Source organism: Leopardus geoffroyi, chromosome B1, assembly GCF_018350155.1.
Source record: "Leopardus geoffroyi isolate Oge1 chromosome B1, O.geoffroyi_Oge1_pat1.0, whole genome shotgun sequence".
Lineage (NCBI taxonomy): Eukaryota > Metazoa > Chordata > Mammalia > Carnivora > Felidae > Leopardus > Leopardus geoffroyi.
In genome coordinates this window covers 144,029,312-144,048,501 of record NC_059327.1, presented here as the reverse complement: position 1 = coordinate 144,048,501, position 19,190 = coordinate 144,029,312, and the positions used below count along the sequence as shown (strand labels likewise).

Genomic DNA, 19,190 nt, shown 5'->3' with positions numbered 1-19,190 from the left:
TTGCACATAGTAAGCACTTTAACCATAGTTGTTGAGTTTAATTCGAAATTGATCATCATTTTTCTGTCTGCCAATAGCATCCTCCCTGAATGAAGTACGCACTTAAAACATTTGTTGAGTTTAACTGAGTTATTTGAGAGGTAGAGGCTCTTCAGGTACACTGAATGGGGGTGTTTATTAGAATTATCTAGGTGAGGGATAGCAAATAGATGGCTCTAGCTGCCACTCCCCATCATGTCCATAGAAACATCACTAATGGATCATAGCACACTTGCTCCTTGAGCCCAGATGTATATTCCTTGTTTGTTTGTTTGTTTGTTTAATCTTTTAATGTTTATTGATTTTTTAGAGAGAAAGAGAGAGAGAGAGCGCAAGTGGGAGAGGGGCAGAGAGAGAGGGAGAACAGAATTTGAAGCTGGCTTCAGGCTCTGAGCTGTCAGCACAGAGCTCGAACCCATGAACCTTGAGATCATGACCAGAGCTGAAGTCAGACACTTAACCAACTGAGCCACTGAGGCGCCCCTCATGGCTTCCTTAACAGCCCTTATTAAGTCACCTGGAGTCAGCATGCAAAATGACATTGACTTTATGTAGGCAGTGACTGGGTTAAATTATTATGAACTGGGTTGTTATTGTTATGAATTGGGTTAAATTATGGTGAAATATGCACTATTTCATTACTTGGCCAGTACCTTGTGCCTGTCTAGTTTAGCCAAGAGCTCCAGGTCAGTCATGTCTGACACTCCGCCATGAAGAATCAGGACCTTCTCATCAACCAGAGTGGCCAGAGGAAGCCAACAGAAAACATCTTTCAGTATTTTTAGTATTTTCTTGCCATGTGTCTGAAAAATGATATTAAGAAGATAATAATTTTCAAGTGATACACTTAACTTATCTGAACTAAGAAAAACTTTTGCTTTTAAAGGCAGCATACCTTATATTTATGCATCACTTCCTTGGTAAAGCCATATCTAGATTTAGAAGCAAAACTAGATATTAAATTTAATGACAACACTTATGGTATAATTGAATTTTTATAAGAATTCATATATTATATACATATACTCAAATATATAGAAAAGAGACTGACGAATAATTGCTAAATGTTTACAATTATAGCATTAACTCTGGGTCAAGAAATTAGGGGATATTTTAACGTTCTTCCTTCTGTTTATCTGTATTTCTTAGTTTTTCTACAGTGAGTTTTATTGTTCATATGATAAAGAGTACGGATATGTGGAAAAAGGTTTAATGGTTTTATTAAAAGTAGGATAATATGTAGGTTTGTAAGAAATATTTTAATGTTCCATATTGTGTATTCCTTTAAAAAATTGGAAAACTACTTGAAAAGTTATCTAACAAATAAGAAATTCTGACAAAGTAACTTTTCAATCACAAGTAAACATCAAATACCCAAGTGTGTTTGAGTTTGTTACCGTAAGTTCACCAAATGGTCCTCATGGTTTCCTCGATTAAGATGGAACTCTTTTGGGTAAACCAACATGAAGGCAAAAAGAACCATCAGGATCTCTACTGAATCCTTGCCTCGATCAACGAAGTCACCATTGAAGACGTAGGCCCTCTCTGGTGACGGGAGGCCATTCTTCCCAAAAAGAAGACAAGTCCAAGAAGTGGCAACAAAGGAAGGGGATAGGAAATCAGGTCAAGCCAATGGGCATTTGACAGTTACGTCAGATCGAACACCAATTCTGTGCTTTCTGGCTCTTCTCCAAATGTGAATTGTCAATAAAAGATGGAAGTATTTTTTTATTGGTCTTATATTTTCTTTCTAGCATGCTCATCAAAATAAGTTCTTTATACAAAGCCAGAGTTTTGCCGTATGGTATGTGCAAAGGACACCAAGCTTGTGATCCAAAAGCCAGTTTTAAATTCTGGCCACAATATCTTTAGTAATAATAACAGTAGCTGTCAGTTTCCTCAGGATTAAAGGATACAATAAGTGGAAAAATGCTTTGGGAAGCACAGTATATATGTAAAGTAATATTACATTAATAGGACATTCATGTATGCTGTTACACGTTCTACATTTTATAACTAAAAATGGATAGGAAAATAGCTTTCAGTTGCTTTGATAATCAACAATTTTCTTTATTTGGAAAAAAAATCAATCACTAAGTAAGGATTCTTTCTCTTTGTTAACCTCAGACTTTTAAAACAGTTTACAAAAATATACTAAAATATAATATAGTACTGACTTTTATATTATATATTTGCTACTATGTATTATTTTTTAATGACTTAAAGTAATATTTTTGAGCGCCTGGGTGGCTCAGTCGGTTAAGCATCCGACTTCGGCTCAGGTCATGATCTCACGGTTCATGGGTTTGAGCCCCACATCGGGCTCTGTGCTAACAGCTCAGAGCCTGGAGCCTACTTCAGATTCTGCATCTCCCTCTCTCTCTCTGCCTCTCGTCTACTCACACTCTGTCTCTCTCTCTCTCAAAAATAAATAAACATAAAAGAAAAAATTTTTAAAATAAAAAGATAAAGTAATATTTAAAAAATCCAAGCAATACTTAAGCATTTGGTTAATAGATACTTCCAAAATAAGCCTCAGAGCAAGACAGGATCTTAAACATTCATACCTTATGAAATATAAATATTAAGTCATCCAACTGGCCATGTAAATCTCCTAACAAAGACAGAAAAAGAATATCAGTTTTTACTGGTCCTTACCACTGTGTCTCATTTTTACTATAAAAAGGAAAATACCCAGAAAAATCTGACAAAGTTGTGGTTACTTTTTTCCATATGTAAGACAGGGATAAATATTAACTTCCCTTGTTACAGGGATAGCTAATATTGAAAGAAGAAAACACAGTATCTTTTCTCTACATGATTATCATAAATAAACAGTAAATGAAGCAAAAATAGGATAGAACAGTGCAGGGATGCAAACTCAAGTGAGCACTGGAGAGATTTTGTCCCATCTGAAGTAGGAAGCCGCTATTTATGGGCCAGGGTTAGGAGATTTTTCAAGAGGTGTTGGAAATGTCAATTTAAAAAATTTTTTTTTCAACGTGTATTTATTTTTTTGGGACAGAGAGAGACAGAGCATGAACGGGGGAGGGGCAGAGAGAGAGGGAGACACAGAATCGGAAACAGGCTCCAGGCTCTGAGCCATCAGCCCAGAGCCTGACGCAGGGCTCGAACTCACGGACCGCAAGATCGTGACCTGGCTGAAGTCAGACGCTTAACCGGCTGCGCCACCCAGGCGCCCCGGAAATGTCAATTTTAATATGAATTCTCCAATTTTCAAATGTTGGAAATTTATTAAAAAAATATTTTTCTGGGGCACCTGGGTGGCTCAGTTGTTTAAGCATCCAACTTCAGCTCAGGTCATGATCTCATGGTTCATGGGTTCGAGCCCCACATCAGGCTCTGTGCTAACAGCTCAGAGCCTAGAGCCTGCTTCAGATTCTGTGTCTCCCTCTGTCTCTATCCCTCCCCTGCTTGCGCACACATGTGCTCTCTCTCTCTCTCTCTGTCTCTGTCTCTCAAAAATAAAATAAAAACATTAAAAAAATTTTTTTTCTGTCAGAATGGCTAGAATTAACAACTCAAGAAAACAACAGATGTTGGTGAGGATGCGGAAAAAGAGGAACCCTCTTTTGCACTGCTGGTGGGAATGCAAACTGGTGCAACCACTCTGGAAAACAGTATGGAAGTTCCTCAAAAAATTAAAAATAGAACTACCCTTCGAGCCAGCAATTGCACTACTAGGCATCTATCCAAAGAATACAAAAATACTGTTTTGAAGGGGCACATGCACCCCAATGTTTATAGCAGCACTATCAACAATAGCCAAATTATGGAAAGAGCCCAAATGTCTACTGACTGATGAACGGATAAAGAAGAGGTGGTATACACACACACACACACACACACACACACACACACACACATGCACACACACGCATACAATGAAATACTACCTGGTGATGAAAAAGAATGAAATCTTGCCATTTGCAACAATGCGGATAGAACTAGAGTGTATAATGCTAAGCAAAATAAGTCAGTCGGAGTAAGACAGCATATGATTTAAATCGTATGTGTAATTTGAGAAACACAACAGATGAACATAGGAGAACGGAAGCAAAAATAAGATAAAAACAGGGAGGGAGGCAAATCATAAGAGACTCTTAAATACAAAGAACAAACTGAGGGTTGCTGGAGGGGGGTGGGGCGATGGGCTGAATGGGTGATGGGCATTAAGGAGGGCACTTTTTGGGATGACCACTGGGTGTCATAGGTAAGAGATAAATCACTGGGTTCTACTCCTGAGGCCAAGACTACACTGTATGTTAACTAACTTGAATTTTTAAAAAAGATTTTAATAAAAAAATAATAATAATTTAAAAAATTTAAGGGGCACCTTGGTGGCTCAGTTGGTTAAGCATCTGACTCTTAATTTTGGCTCAGGTCGTGATCTCATGGTTTGTGAGATTGAGCCCCATGTTGGGGTCTGCGCTGATGGCTTGGAGCCTGCTTGGAATTCTCTCTCTCTCTCTCTCTTTCTCTCTCTCTCTCTCAAAATAAGTAAATAAACTTTCAAAAATAATTAAAAAAATAAAATAAATAAAAATTTAAGAATATTTCAGGGCAAACAAGACCTAGCTGCAGGTTGCACATGGCCCTCGAGGTGCCAGTTTACAATCCCGGCTGTGCGACAGTCTGCACCCCCTAAGTGAAGATGTGGGACCTCAGTCTGTAACAGATGTCTATTTTTTTTAATGAAATTTAATTAATTTATTTTGAAAGAGAGAGAGAGAGCAGGGGAGGGGCAGAGAGAGAGAGGGAGAGAGACAGAGAAAGAAAGAGAGAGAGAGAGAGACAATCCTAAGCAGGCTCCGCGCTGTCAGCACAGAGCCTGATGCAAGGCTCGAATTCACAAACCATGAGATCATGACGTGAGCTGAAATCAAGAGTCAGACGCTTAACTGACTGAGCCACCCAGGTGCCCCTGTAACAGGTGTTTAAACTTTACCGAAAACATAAGGATATGGAAAGAATCATCATGGACAGTATTTCTCTCTGGAAGAAGAATACATGTGGACGGAAGGAATAATTTGCTAGGCATTAGGGCCTGCTGCTCAAGGCACAAGAAATAAACTGTCTTTTGACAAGGGAGGATCTGGCTATTTGCAGGGATTGTGTTCTGAGTGAAAGCATGAGTTTGGAGTCAAATCTGAATTGTTTGGGGAAATAAAGCAGAGTCTGGGCCCTCTTGCCCCATAATCCTTCACTGCACTGCCTCTACTCCAGAAAGCATGGAGCAAATAAGCAAGCTCTCAGCGAGAATCACATCTCCCGCCAGCCCCGCCCTTCCTCTTCCCCATCATAAGCGTTTTCTTGTTTGTGTCTAGCGTGGGAAGCCATTTCTGACTGACTCTCACCGCACACTGTGATCTCCTCGCTGTAACAGGTGGAGACCCGGTTGATGTTTGGCAGTTGTATCAGGTGTTTCCTGGTTTCATGCAAAAGATTCAAGACATAGCGAGCATGGAGCTGCTACTAGGAGGAAGAGGGGAGAGGGAACAAAACAACACTGATATTCATGCAGCAAAATGGGCCTCGCCTTTACTGCCTAATGATCCCAAACACCCAAGACCCCAAGACCCTGGTAAAGTGCCCCTGCAACCCTATGCATGGATCCTTTCTTTTTCACCCAACTTCTGCCCTTGTTTCTGCTTTTCAACATCCCCCAATATTGAACTAATTTCCTCTTTCCTTCCTTGCCTTCAGCTTGGGAGAAATGCTTGCTTGTCTCAGAGAGGTGTGAAGAAGTGCACGCATGTCAATGGTACTAAGTGATCCTGACATCCTGGGGGAAACCACCCCAACGTCTCCTGCGGTGAATTATCTTCTTATGAAAGAGACGAAGAGCTGGAGTCTGGCAGAGAACCAGAATGTGACCACTTCTTACCGCCTCTGCCTCTACCACCAGGGTTTCGAGCCACTCTCATGTTTTGCCTGGACTGTTGCAGGACCTTAACTGATCATCCTGCTTCAGCCCTTGCTCCCTCTGTTCCATTCAGAAAACGGAATGATTATTTTAAAAAGCAAGCCTCTGCCCAATGTCTCCCCATCTCTTTGAGAAGAACAAAAGTCCACCCACCCTCCTCTCTGCCTCCACCCCCTAACACTCTTCCCCGACCTCCTCCTCACCAGCCACAATGGCCTTCCTGAGGTCCCTGAGCCATCCAGGCAAGGTCCTGCCTCCTGGCCTTTCCATTTGTTCCCTCTGCCTGGAACATTTTTCTGGAGGCATCCACATGGTGCATTTCTTCACCATCTTCAACCTTTGCTCAGAAATCACCTTATCCATGGTGCTTTCCAAGACTACTCCATAAATTGCCATCTCTCCTACCCAGAACTTAGTTTATTCTCTTACACAGCTCTTATCTCCTTCTAATATACTGCAGAATCTGCTTATTTGTTGTTATTTATTATCTACTGTCTGTCTCTCCTCTAGAATGTTAGCCCTGTGAGAGCAGGAATTGGTGTTTGTCTTGCTCATTGCTATATCCCCAGTGCCCAGAACACTGTCTGTACATAGCAGTGCTCAGTAATTATCAGTGGGATGAATGAACAAAGAAATATTACATGATGAGGAGGAGAAGTTTTCAGTGCATAAAAACTGGCTTATTGACTACAAGGTCCTGGCTAAGCAAAGGGGGCATGGAATCTCTCTAGTGGATCCATGACACTAACACCCTAAATCCAGGGCTATTCCTTCTGTGTTGGGTCTGGTCTCCCTCTCCATATTCCACAAAGTTGGTCGTGACCCAGATTTCCCACGGTGAGCTTACCTGTTTCAGTCTGAAAGCTTCCACTAGGGCAGTTGCATGGTCAGGAAGGAGTGGGAAGGAGAGGCGTGGTCCCGTGTAATTGTCAGGGACTTCTATAGATTCATAGTCACCGAATTTCTCCATCTCAGAGTCCTGGGGGAATCTGTCCTCGGTGAACATACGGTCCAGGAAGTCTCCTGGTTAGGACAGAAAGGGTAGGACAGCTTATGCTCAGATGTGCAGTCCATGGGCAATACAAAACAGTCTTTCCCTGGACCATACTTTTTTGAGAGAGAGAGAGAGAGAGAGAGAGAGAGAGAAAGAGAAAGAGAGAATTCTAAGCAGGCTCCACCCTGTCAGCACAGAGCCTGATTCAGGGCTTGAACTCATGAATTGTGAGATCAAGACCTGAGCTGAGATCAAGAGTCAGATGCTTAACTGACTGAGCCACCCAGGTGCCCCAATTTTACTTTTATTTTAAAAGACCGAGATTTGGGGCGCCTGGGTGGCTCAGTCTGTTAAGCGACTGACTTCAGCTCAGGTCATGATCTCACAGTCCGTGAGTTTGAGCCCCGCATCGGGCTCTGTGCTGACAGCTCAGAGCCTGGAGCCTGCTTCGGATTCTGCGTCTCCCTCTCTCTCTGCCCCTCCCCTGCTCATGCTCTCTCCCTCTGTCTCTCAAAAAATAAATAAATGTTAAAAAAATTTTAAAAGGCTGAGATTTGTCAGACTTAGAACAGAAATTTAGCAGCTGAGGCTTGTAAGCAGAAGGAAAGGGAAAAACCTTGGTGAAACAAAAAAGCTCACAGGCATTTCTGGTGCTGTCAGTCAGTGTGCCAGAAGCCATCAGACCTTTCAAGGTCCTTCAGGCAAGGGCCAACCATCAGCCTCTGCATCTCTGGCCTGGGAGCTTTCTTCCTGGGTCCACAGAGGGCCCTGCTTGGCAGGCCAGAAATGCTGTGGAATTAACGACGCTTCCTATCATCCCTCCCAGCAGCCTTCAACTAATGAGTCTCAGGAGTTGACACAGGAAGACTCTAGTTCTCTCTGCCTTCAGGGGGGATCATTCCAAGGCAAGTGTTCTGCACTATTTCCCAGGCACCTTTTGTTGCTGGCTTGGTAGCCCCCACCCCTGCCTCTGCCTCTTTATAAACTGCCTTCCCTTCCCTGAATTCCTTCCCCAGTCCCTCCCCACCGCCCGACTGTTTTCCCGTATTTAACAAACCAACTCCTTGCACTCAAATTCTTGTCTCCAGGTGTGATTCTGGGAGAACCCAGAAGCTGCCATTTATCTGTCAGCCTCCTCACTCATTCCCTGGCTGTCACGGGATCTACGCCCCCTGTGTCTCCCCTGCTCAGTCTGATATCTACAACCCTGAGGCCCTCTTGTATGGCAGCTCATACTCACTCTCATGGTTGCTGCTGGGGGTGAAGTGATCCACAAGGTAGCTGAAGAAATCATGGAGCTGCAGAAGAGTTGAAGACTTGGCTTTAGAGATGGGCGCAAAGAGAACCAGGAGGGGTCCGGGTCAGCTGTACCCTCTGGGCACCTGGCCCTTGCTGCCCATGTGCTGGAAGGCAGAGCATGAGTGACTGGGGCCCACATCCCACCGCACCTTGACCTGGTCTTGCTGTCCCGCGTACTCTATAGACTGGAAGATGCGCCAGGTGCAGTGCCGCCTCATCTCCAAGCGCGCCGTGTAGCGTCGGTACCATCTCTGGATCAGGGCTGCCGCCTTGAAGGCTGTGACACAGATGGAGAAGACAGCCTGTGAGCTGGGACTCCCTGGGCCAGGGCGGAGGTGAAGAGCACCGCTCCTGTTGTAATCTGGGGACAGGATGGTGGGGAAAGCACTACCCATTGCCCCTGGGAGGAAGGATTTGCCTCACCGCTGGCTGGGGTGCTCTCTTCCCCACTCCCTCCCCCACCCCACCTTCATTCTCACCTAGTGGTTTTACTAATATCACTGTAGGTTTATTGGAACTCCTACTGTCTGCTGAAGACTCTTATGTGTGAGAGGTGGAAAGGTTGGATTGCCAGGATCATCGAGAGATCTAAACTGGACAGGTTGCAAGCATGAGGCATACTTGAAGGGTGGGATAATACAGGGGTAGAGGGTGGGGAGGACATTCTGACATTCTAACAACAGACTGGATATCAAAAGATGTGGGTTCTAGGCCTGGAAATGCCCTGACCAGCTATGTGGCCTCAGGAGAATTACCTTCCTGGGATTCAATGTCCTCATCTGAAAAGGGAATGGGCTCTCTATGACTGGGGAAAACAAACAATGGGCAAACACACAAATTACTACATACAATGTCAAGTGGCAGTAAGTGCTTGCTGGGTTCTATGCTTGTGATCTCACCCCCCTCACCCACTATCAAATCTGCAGGCCGCCTTTGGGCTTCTCTTTTTGCCAGGGCCCGTGCTAGGTGACCGTGTTCCACAGGGTGGCATGAGTAGGTTTACTTCCTCCTAAGAGCTTTAAGACCCACGGTCAAGTCCTACTGCCAGAGAACAGCTGTTCACATAAATAACTAGATTCTTCTTAAGCTCCTGGGCCTGAATGTGCCACTGGTGATGAATGGAGTATTCATGGGTAAAGCAGGATTACAAAGGAAACCCTGCAGGTTAATTCAGGTCAACCTCGTGAACAGTAGACAGATTGATTTAATATATTTAGCTTGCATTAGAGAGCTAGTAGAATTCTGGCTGATTTCCTTACAAGGAAAGTTGATTAGAGAAAAGAGAACCAGGGGGAAACTTAAGCAAAGCTGAATTTGATTTCCTCTGATAAAAAATGTCAAACTGTAGCTACTTCTCAAAGGCCCTTACCAAATGCTAAGGCTGAAGCTCTACCGATTGAATTCTGTAAATCCATGCTCAGAACCGTGAATGAAATGTCTGGAGTAAGAGCTACAGAGCCTCCAGGAACTAATGGGAAGCACAGATACGTGGGCCTCGCTCACCCTAAACCTACAGCATTAGAATTTCTACAGGGATCTTCAGGTTTAACCAGCCCACATGTGGTTCTTACATGCGGTGAAGTGTAAGCAATACTGAGGGGTATCGTGGCCACCAAGGTTCCGTGAAAATATTGTTTGCTAACACGTTGCTTCAACATTTAAAGGCAAAGGCTGCCAACTAGACATACTTCTATCCTCAGTCTTGCTTGACTCCTTAGGGCAGGGAGGACAACCAATGGCTCTTTCTCACTGTTTTTTTCTCCCTCTCAGTCCTGGCAGGGATCTGGGTTAACTGAGATAGGGGCTGAAAGGTGCAGGATAGTCTAAGTCCCTCTGCCCTCTCCTTTCCAACAGCACAATACAACATGCTTGGGCTCCTCTTACTCCAGCTTTGTGTAGACTAGATCTGAGGGTACAAGACACCTACCTGTTAAAACCCCCTATTAACAACAAGGCAACTACATGAAGAGAGACAGAGGTCAAAGGTCACCAAGGCACCAGCGAGTGAATCAAAAGCTGACTTAGAAGTAGAACCTCCTTGGGGCACCTGGGTGGCTTAGCCAGTTAAGCATCTGGATCTTGATCTCAGCTCAGGTCACCATCTCGTGGTTTGTGAGCTAGAGCCCTGCATCAGTCCCTGTGCTGAACGTGTGGAGCCTGCTTGGGATCCTCTCTCTCCCTCTTTCTCTGCCCCTCCACTGCTCTCTCTCTCTCTCTCTCTCTTCCCAAATAAATACATTGATGAAGAAAGAAAGAAAGAAAGAAAGAAAGAAAGAAAGAAAGAAAGAAAGAAAGAAAGAAGGAAGGAAGGGAAAGATAGAACCATCGGGTGTCTGGCTGGCTCAGTCAGTACAGCATGCACAGTACAGCATGCCACTTTTGATCTTGGGGTTGTGAGTTCAAGCCCTACACTGGGTGTAGTGACTACTTTAAAAATAAAATTTTGAAAAAAATTCAAAAAGAAGTAGAGCCTCCAGCTCCAGCTGCCCACAGAATCATGGGCAAACCACCCAACTGGGCCCTCTGCAAATTCCTAACCCACAAAATTATGAGCAGATAAAATGATTGTCTCCAGCCACCAAGTTCTCCGATAGTTTGTTATGCTGCAACAGATAATTGGGACAGGAATCGTATAAATGCTTTACAAAGTTATAAAACAAATTTAAAACAAAATGAAAACAAAATGAAAAAAAAATGAAACAAAATGAAAAACAAGAAAAAAAATGGAACAGATAAATACATAAAATAAAACAAAATGAACAACAAATCAATCTCCAAAGATTAAAAGCAAAAGTTAAACAAGTGAATCTAACCTTATATAAGTTAGAAACACAGAAAGGAGTTACTTCAAATGACTTAAGAATTCAGTAATTTGTATGTCCCTAGTGGATATATTTCCAAAGGACAAAATGAACTACAAAGAAATCTTAAGAAATTTTCAGGGGCACCTGGGTGGGTCAGTCATTTGAGCATCTGACTTCGGCTCAGCTCATGACCTCACGGTTCACGAGTTCCAGCCCCACACTGGGCCTGCTGCTGTCAGCACAGAGTGGAAGATCCTCTGTCTCCCTCCTCTCTGACCCACCCCTGCTCACACTCTCTCTCAAAAATAGATAAATATTAAAACAAAGAATTGTTAGTAATCACATTGTTTATACTAGTATTGTTATTATTTGGAAACTATTATTTATACATGGTAGGATAAAGTAAATAATACTATTTTAATGCTGTTAGGGAAAAAAGATTAAAAATTTTTTTTTAAATGTTTATTTTGAGAGAGAGAGGCAGGGGGTGGGGTGAGGAGGGGCAGAGAAAGAGGGAGACACAGAACCTGAAGCAGGCTCCAGGCTCTGGACTCTCAGCACAGAGCGCAATGCGGGGATCAAACTCAGAAACCATGAGATCATGACCTGAGCCAAAGTCGGACTTAGTCAGACTTAACTGACTGAGCTACCGGACACCCCATGGACAAAAAATTTTTAATAAAGAGCTATATGTAAATATAACATCAAGGTTGTTAAGTAACAATACTGTGTTCCTAAATATAAATTAGTCATGCTGGGGTTTTTTCTAAATAGTACATATTTCTGTATCTGTTCATTGAAAAATTATAGAAAGATATAGGCCAACCTGGAAGCAAGGGGACACCCCACACCCTAAAGAAGAAGTTACTCCAGGGCCAAAAATGTGCAAGATGAGCCTGGGACATATTGCCAAACTAGAAAGTAAGGAAGCCACGAGCTTACAGACATGCGTCAGCCCATATAAACAAAGTGTTGTCATGATTTCCTTTGCTTTCCTCCTACGTCTTTGGCTGCCTGTCTTCAGTCTCCTTTGCTGACTTATCCTCTTCCACCTGGTGCTTAGGCCCTGGAGTCCTTCATGGCTCTGTCCTAGGCCCAGGTCTCTGATCCATCTTTACTCTCCCTCTAGGCTACTTTAGAGACCCCCATGGCCTCAACCACCATGTAACACTCTGAATGTTTTCCATCGTTTATCTCTTCAGCCCAACCTCACCTCCAAAATCCAGATGTGAATACGCAACTGCCTACTCAGTCCTTCCACCTGCATATCTCACGGCCACCTCAACCCCAGCATAAACTCACCATCTTCTCTCTAGTCAAAGTTGCTTCTCCTCCACTATTTTTACGCCAGTAATTGGCATTATTGACTGCCCAGTTTTGCTGGCCGGAAAACTGGAAGTCATTTTTGATCCACCCTTCTCCCTCACTCCATACATCTACTCAGTTGGGTCCTGTCAGTTCCACCTCCTAACTATTGTTAGAATTCACCTTCTCTCCATCTCTGCTGCCAATAACTCGGGACTAAGGCAGCAGCATCTCTTGCTTAGATGACTTTAGTAGCTTTCAGACTGTTCCTTCTTCTACTTTTACTCTCTCCCTTCTTTCTTCACAGAAGCCAGAGGTCTTTTGATACATAAATCTTAATATGAACTCCCTATTTTGAATTCATCAATGGTTCTTCATGCCCTTAAGATAAGATTTAAAATCCTACAGACCCTGAGTGATCTGGGCTTTGCCTACCTCGGCAGCCTCATGTTATGCTGTTCTCCATCTTGTTCACTTCAGACAATTCAGTTTCTCAAACATGCCTCACTTCTTTCTAGCTCATGATCTTTGTACATACTGAACCCTCTACCTGAAATGCTCTTTCATCTACTTTTTGCCCAACTTTAGTTCAATCACTTGTACGTGTATAATTTGGGATAAACCCTTGTGGACAACACTGATTCCTTCAGGTCAAATGTAGTTCACCAACTCCTAAGATATTCAGCTGACATTCTGGTGATCTTGTCACAAGGAGGAGAAGCTGATTTTCAAGGGTTGCCTGAGGAGAAGTAAAATGGTTTCCTTATTCTATTCTGAGAAACCCCTCCCCATGCAATGTAGATTTGGGGATACTCACAGCTAGTTTGGAAGGTGGGAAACACATACCTTTCTCTGCATTCTGGAAAGCAAAATGATGTTGGGTTGAGGTACCACTTCCCATAGTGTATGTAAAAGGTTTCTGCAGGACACAGACAGCAGGTCTGAGGGAGAGTCAATTATTTGCTGACAAAAGGAAGAGGGAATCTGAAATAAGGAAATTCAGGCAGAGTATTAGTTCAGATAGACCAAGTCATCTATGAACCTCATCTCCCACATCATAAAAAATGTGGGACTATCATATGACAGCACCCTCCCCACCTCTGTGATGTCAGTGCATGAGATGTTCCCCCCTGCAAATTCCCTCCGTGTGTCATCTCACATCTCTCCCATGTTCCCAGCCTTTCTACTAGCTTTTTCCTTTTCAATTTAGAAGCGTACTGAAGTCTCTTTTCTTATAATCTCAAAGCACTTCACCACCACAACCACCATCACCGTCATTATCATCATCATCATTATCCTTTGACTCCTATATCCCTCTAGCTATAAGCCAGCCTCCCTTTTCTTCTCATTCAGATTTCTCTTAAGTAGACTACATATTTTCTGCCTAATCCCTCTTAAAACCACTTTTTACATCTTCTCTATTGATCAAAACCTTTCATGCTGGTGCCTCTAATTCTTTTTTGTCTTTTTAGTCCTTACCTTGCCCAAATAGCAAAGCCATGTGTCTCCACAAGTCCCACCTTGATCAAAATTCTACTCCTTGAGTTTCCACGATGCCAGATTCCCTCGCGTTTGCTCCTTCCTCTCTGACTACTCTTCCTCCTTCTTGAGCTGACTTTCCACTGTCGATCCTTTAAATGTCAATTTTTATTTGTATTCTAGTCTCAAACGTCAGGTCTTCTCACTTGGAACATACTTCCTGGATGACTGAATGAATATTCACACATTCAACTATTACCTCCTACTGCTCAAATCTATATCTTCCTCACGGATCATCCATATACCTCAGCCCCATATACTCAGCTTCCTGCTAACCTTTCACTGGGGTGCCTCAGACTCCATGTACCACAAACAGAACTCATCTTCCCAAAAGCCTACTCCTCAAGCCTCATCTCTCTTCTCTACTTTCCTCAAACTGCTCTTTGACCACCATGACCTATGTGTTTTTGTTCTGACCTGGAATGTTCTTCCTCTCCCATCCCTCTTGGCTAACTTGGCTAACTTTACTCATTCCTTAAGGCTCTCTTTGGGCATCACTTTAGGGAAGCCAGTTTGACAGGCCCCTCCTGTGAGTTCTTGAATAACCTATTCACATCTCCATTACTGCGGTAAGATATTATACTTCCCTATTTTGTGTCTCTCTACCATTAAACTACCAGTTGCTTGAGAGCAAAGGCTGTGTGTGAGCAAATTCATCATCATATATCTAGAAATTAGCGTGGGCTTGGCATGTGGCAGAGATTCAAGAAATATTAATTGAATAAATTTATTTATTTATTTTTACCATTTATTTATTTATTGGCACATTCATTTTTACACAATAAAGATCAATCTTTTCCTAGCTCTTCTTCAGGAAGCAATCTGAGATGTACTGACTTAATGTTGAGAGTGGATTCCACTTTTTTTTTTTACTGTTTATTTTTGAGAGAGATAGAATGAGTGGGGGAGAGGCAGAGAGAGAGGGACATAGAGAATCCCACACAGGCTCTACACTACCGGCTCAGAGCCTGACACAGGGCTCAAACTCACAAACCATGAGATGACCTGAGCCAAAGTCAGACGCTTAACTGACTGAGCCACCCAGGTGCCTATGGATTCCATTTCTATATTTTTCCCCCTAACATCACATCTACCCTACACTACTTCCTCTATTTTTAAAGGTTTTTGTCTTGGGGATTGTCAAAAAGTTGTTATCTTTTCCCTTGCAAATCAAAGAAAAGTCTCACCTTGCTTGTGTTGGTTAGCTTACTTTGACTAAATGATCAAAGACAAAAAGACAAGATCTCTTTTGTGTATGTGTGCAAAATGATTCCCAGATGTAAGAGATACCATAAAACCAGAACCTGAGTATGGGTCAAAGCGAATAGCCATCATGACCAAATCAACCCAACTTTCTCCAGATAACTTGCACAGTTTTAAAGCTAAAAGGCGTATCAGTAATGACTGAGTCCACCTTGTGAGTCACTTACAACTTGTTTTGATCATTGGTAACTTGCCTGTAGAGCCATGTTGTGTCCTAAAGTGTTTCTGTTTTGGAAGCATACAGGTGCAGGTGAGAATTTCAGATCAGCTTCTCACTAGACCTTGGTCACTTAACCTCTCATAGACTCAGTTTTCTCCTCTGTATATATGAGAGTAATAAATAATTATTTAAAGTGTTCTCAGTATATTGTAGAATCTCAATACATGTTGATAAATTGGATCTGATATATTTATTTTACAATATCAATAACCAAAAACATGTCCCTGGCTCAGATTTAGGAAGCAGAAAAAGACATACTATCTCAATACAGCATTGTTATAAACTGTATGTGTCCCCCATAAATTCACAAATTGACTTTCTAACTCCCAGTGTGATGTTATTTGGAGGTAGAGCTTTTGGGAGGTTATTAGGTTTAGGTGAGGTCATGAGGGTGGTAACCACATGATGGGATTAGTGTCCTTATTAAAAAAAAAGAGGAAGAAAGATTAGATCTCTCTCTCTCTCTCTCTCTCTCTCTCTCTCTCTCTCTCTGTGTGTGTGTGTGTGTGTGTGTGTGTGTGTGTGTGTGTCATGTGAACAAGGTGGTGGCCATCTGCAAGCCAAGAAGAGAGCACACAACACAAATCAAATCTGCTGGCATCTTGATCCTGGACTACTCAGCCTCCAAAACTGTGATAAATAAATGTATGTTGTTTAAGCCACTCACCTGTGGTATTTTGTTCCAGCACCCCTAGCTGACCAAGACAAGCAGAAACCAATAGGATGGATACTGATTATCTCTGGGTCAAAGATGGTTATTATTAAATTATTCCTCTTTTGCCCTTCAGGCACCTTGTTTCTTATGAGTTTATAAATCCAAAAATGGTGGCAGAATAAGACAACTTTGTCTATCACCTACCCTATAAAAAAAAAGCCATTGAGATAGAAGTATGATGTTGCCATGGTGTGAGAGAGGAATAACTATCAGGGACCAATAAACTATTTGAAATAACCTGCAGGGGTGAAAGAAATGAAGGCTCTCCTCAGGCAGCACATCCAGTTATAATTAATTCTGGTCATCAAGGACAAAAAGGATGTGCCTTCATATATCGGACAGGGAGCACCCAGATATCAGGACGGGACTCCGTGATCTCATCTGTTTCTTGTCTGTGAATTGGTGGTAGTAACTCCATTACACGGTTATGACAAGGGGAAGATGAGGTTATATGTGAAGAGAACTTTGCAAATGTTTGTCATTGGCATTAAAAACCATAAACGAGGAACCTTTTTAAATGACACTCTCAGAATCTCTTAAAATCTCTCTCTCCCCAAAATAATAAGCACCTTAAATATTTTATCAGCCCAGAATTAACAAAACACATCATGGGGCATTAAAAGGGGAATGGAATAGCATTCAGCCATGACAAAGAACACAGCAAATCAGTATGTAATGGCATGAAAATATCCCCAAGATACATCAATGCATGAAGAAAAGCAAACTGCAGAATAGTATGCCTAATATGATCTCATCTATATAAAAAAAGTATCAGTAAGTATACAATCAAATAGCATACACCAAATTGTTAATAGTGATTATCTCTGCAGAATGGGCTTGTGTGACAAACTTTCATTTTTAACTTACTGTATTATAACTTTGATAATTAAAAATCAAGAAATCATATTTTTCAAAAAAATTTCCATATAAGAAAGAAATTAAAAAGTGGTACTGACTAAATAGGTATTACCTATGGCTGTCTTTTTTTTTTTTTTTTTTTTAATTTTTTTTTTTTTCAACGTTTATTTATTTTTGGGACAGAGAGAGACAGAGCATGAACGGGGGAGGGGCAGAGAGAGAGGGAGACACAGAATCGGAAACAGGCTCCAGGCTCTGAGCCATCAGCCCAGAGCCCGACGCGGGGCTCGAACTCACGGACCGCGAGATCGTGACCTGGCTGAAGTCGGACGCTTAACCGACTGCGTCACCCAGGCGCCCCTACCTATGGCTGTCTTAAGAGAAGAAACTGATATTATTTACAGACCTGTAAAGAGCATTCTAAAAGTAAGGAGTAGAAAGGAGAACTAAAATAATTCTCAAGGGAAAAAAGGAAAGCTTCGTAAAACCAAACATGAAAAATGAGCTTGATGTAGACTCAGACTGTTGAACTGACACCTTTTGGTAATGACTAATTACTTTTCCTGCTGGTGATTCCCGCCCCCCCCCCCTCCAGTGAGCCATCTTCTCAGGTAAATAGCACATATACATCATATGGGTGAGACCCCTGTCCTTCTAGGATTTGCCTTAGTACCATCCATATTTGACATTATCATTTTAAAAAAAATGTTGGTAATTGTTTATCTTCCCCCAAATGAACCTCAAAATACACATAGCAAAGACCCTCCCTGGGTGAGTTGATAATAGGGGCTTTCTCTTACCTCTATCCTCAAACCAAACCTGTATTATTTCCTGTGTAAAAACATACATTTGTTGCCCTCCTTTCTGTGCTTTAGGTGAGAAAGAAAGCTCTTACCTTCTTTGGTATTCTTTACTACAACACACAAGGAGGCAGAAACCTCTTTAACACACAGGTGTGACCCCCCATCCTGTCTTCTGAGTTGGCTGAGGGATCCCTAGCTGATGTAGTTTCTTCCAGGCCTGTAAGTGTGATAAGTAAGGGCCACGCCCAGCCTGGCATACCTTGTCCCAGAAAGGCAGCGGTGAATCCACAGCCGTGGCCAAGCCTTCAGGGCTCCCCACCTCACATCAGTAGGCACCTCTTGACCTCCATCAGATCAGGCCTGTGAGGAGGATGTGAAGGGAGAGATGGCATAGTCAGGGTGACTCCCTCACACGTAGGCCCCACTCCTGAAGACAGTCTCTCCTCTGCTCTCTCCCGCCCTGGCCCCACGTCTAAGCCTTCTTACTCCCCTGGATTAGGAGGCTGTGTTTCTCAAGCCGCATCTGCGTAGCCTGAGCTCCTTAACCCAGAAACAGAGGAGTTCTGACAGCACGGGGCCTGGGGCTCAGAGCAGGTCTGGCACATGGGGGGGGGGGGGGTCTCTGCTGTCCCACGGGAGTCCCACAGGAGATGGCACTCTTTCTCATGGCTGGCTTTCCTCTGTTCACAAAACATGATGGAAACACCTTGCCTTTTCCTGTTTGCTTCTCCTACTCTTGCTGACTTTCCTTAGGATATAACATAAACTATTAATATACTGAAATATTAATCACTATTCCCAGGCAACTTACGTTTTCAATTAATCTAAGATGCTTATGTGTATGCTGGTAGGTACTAACTATGCCATTGGAATCTGCAAAGAAATTTACATTTTGTTTATCTGCATCCATTTCGTAGGTCAAGCTTGTTGTTATGCTATTCAAATCCTCTTTATCCTTATGGATTCTTCCAGATCTGCTCATCTTTGAAAAAAATGTTTCGAAGATTTCTGTGATAAGTACAGAGTTAGCAATTTATCCTTGTATTTCTGAATCTTTGCATTATAGTTTTTGTAGCTCTGTAGTAAAATATATATTGAATCATCTAAAATTGCCATTATATATTTATATAATTATAATACATGAAGGCTTGTGGATGTTTTATTTTCTTGCTAGAGGGTGGTTTATCAAAATAAAATATCACTCTGCCAAAATCCATTTTGGCTTGAATTCTCTTTTGTCTGATACTGGTATTTTCACATTGACTCACTTTTGTTAGGGATTGACTGCTAACATTTTTTCCCCCAAAATTCGCTAAAAGTCAAAAGACTGATAAAATGCTGGGGGTGCCTGAGTGGCTTATTCAGTTAAGTGTCTGGCTCTTGATTTTGGCTCCGATCATGATC

General features: G+C 42.4%; 1 protein-coding gene across 3 annotated transcripts in view; it reads right to left on the bottom strand.

The window, feature by feature from the left end:
- Window positions 1–19,190, bottom strand: part of PPEF2 (protein phosphatase with EF-hand domain 2) — a 35,046-nt gene extending 15,856 nt beyond the window's left edge. Inside the window, exons 1-10 of one of the 3 annotated variants that reach the window (XM_045473721.1) lie at window positions 18,046–19,190; window positions 13,235–13,372; window positions 8,429–8,556; window positions 8,221–8,278; window positions 6,834–7,009; window positions 5,418–5,532; window positions 2,607–2,653; window positions 1,437–1,603; window positions 935–971; window positions 693–842 (exon numbers count right to left, since the gene is read on the bottom strand). In XM_045473721.1, coding sequence (XP_045329677.1) covers window positions 693–842; window positions 935–971; window positions 1,437–1,603; window positions 2,607–2,653; window positions 5,418–5,532; window positions 6,834–7,009; window positions 8,221–8,278; window positions 8,429–8,556; window positions 13,235–13,289 — 933 coding nt within the window. In that variant the 5' untranslated portion in view covers window positions 13,290–13,372; window positions 18,046–19,190. The remainder of the gene's footprint in view (window positions 1–692; window positions 843–934; window positions 972–1,436; window positions 1,604–2,606; window positions 2,654–5,417; window positions 5,533–6,833; window positions 7,010–8,220; window positions 8,279–8,428; window positions 8,557–13,234; window positions 13,373–18,045) is intronic. The other 2 variants (XM_045473720.1, XM_045473722.1) reach the window with 2 other exon arrangements.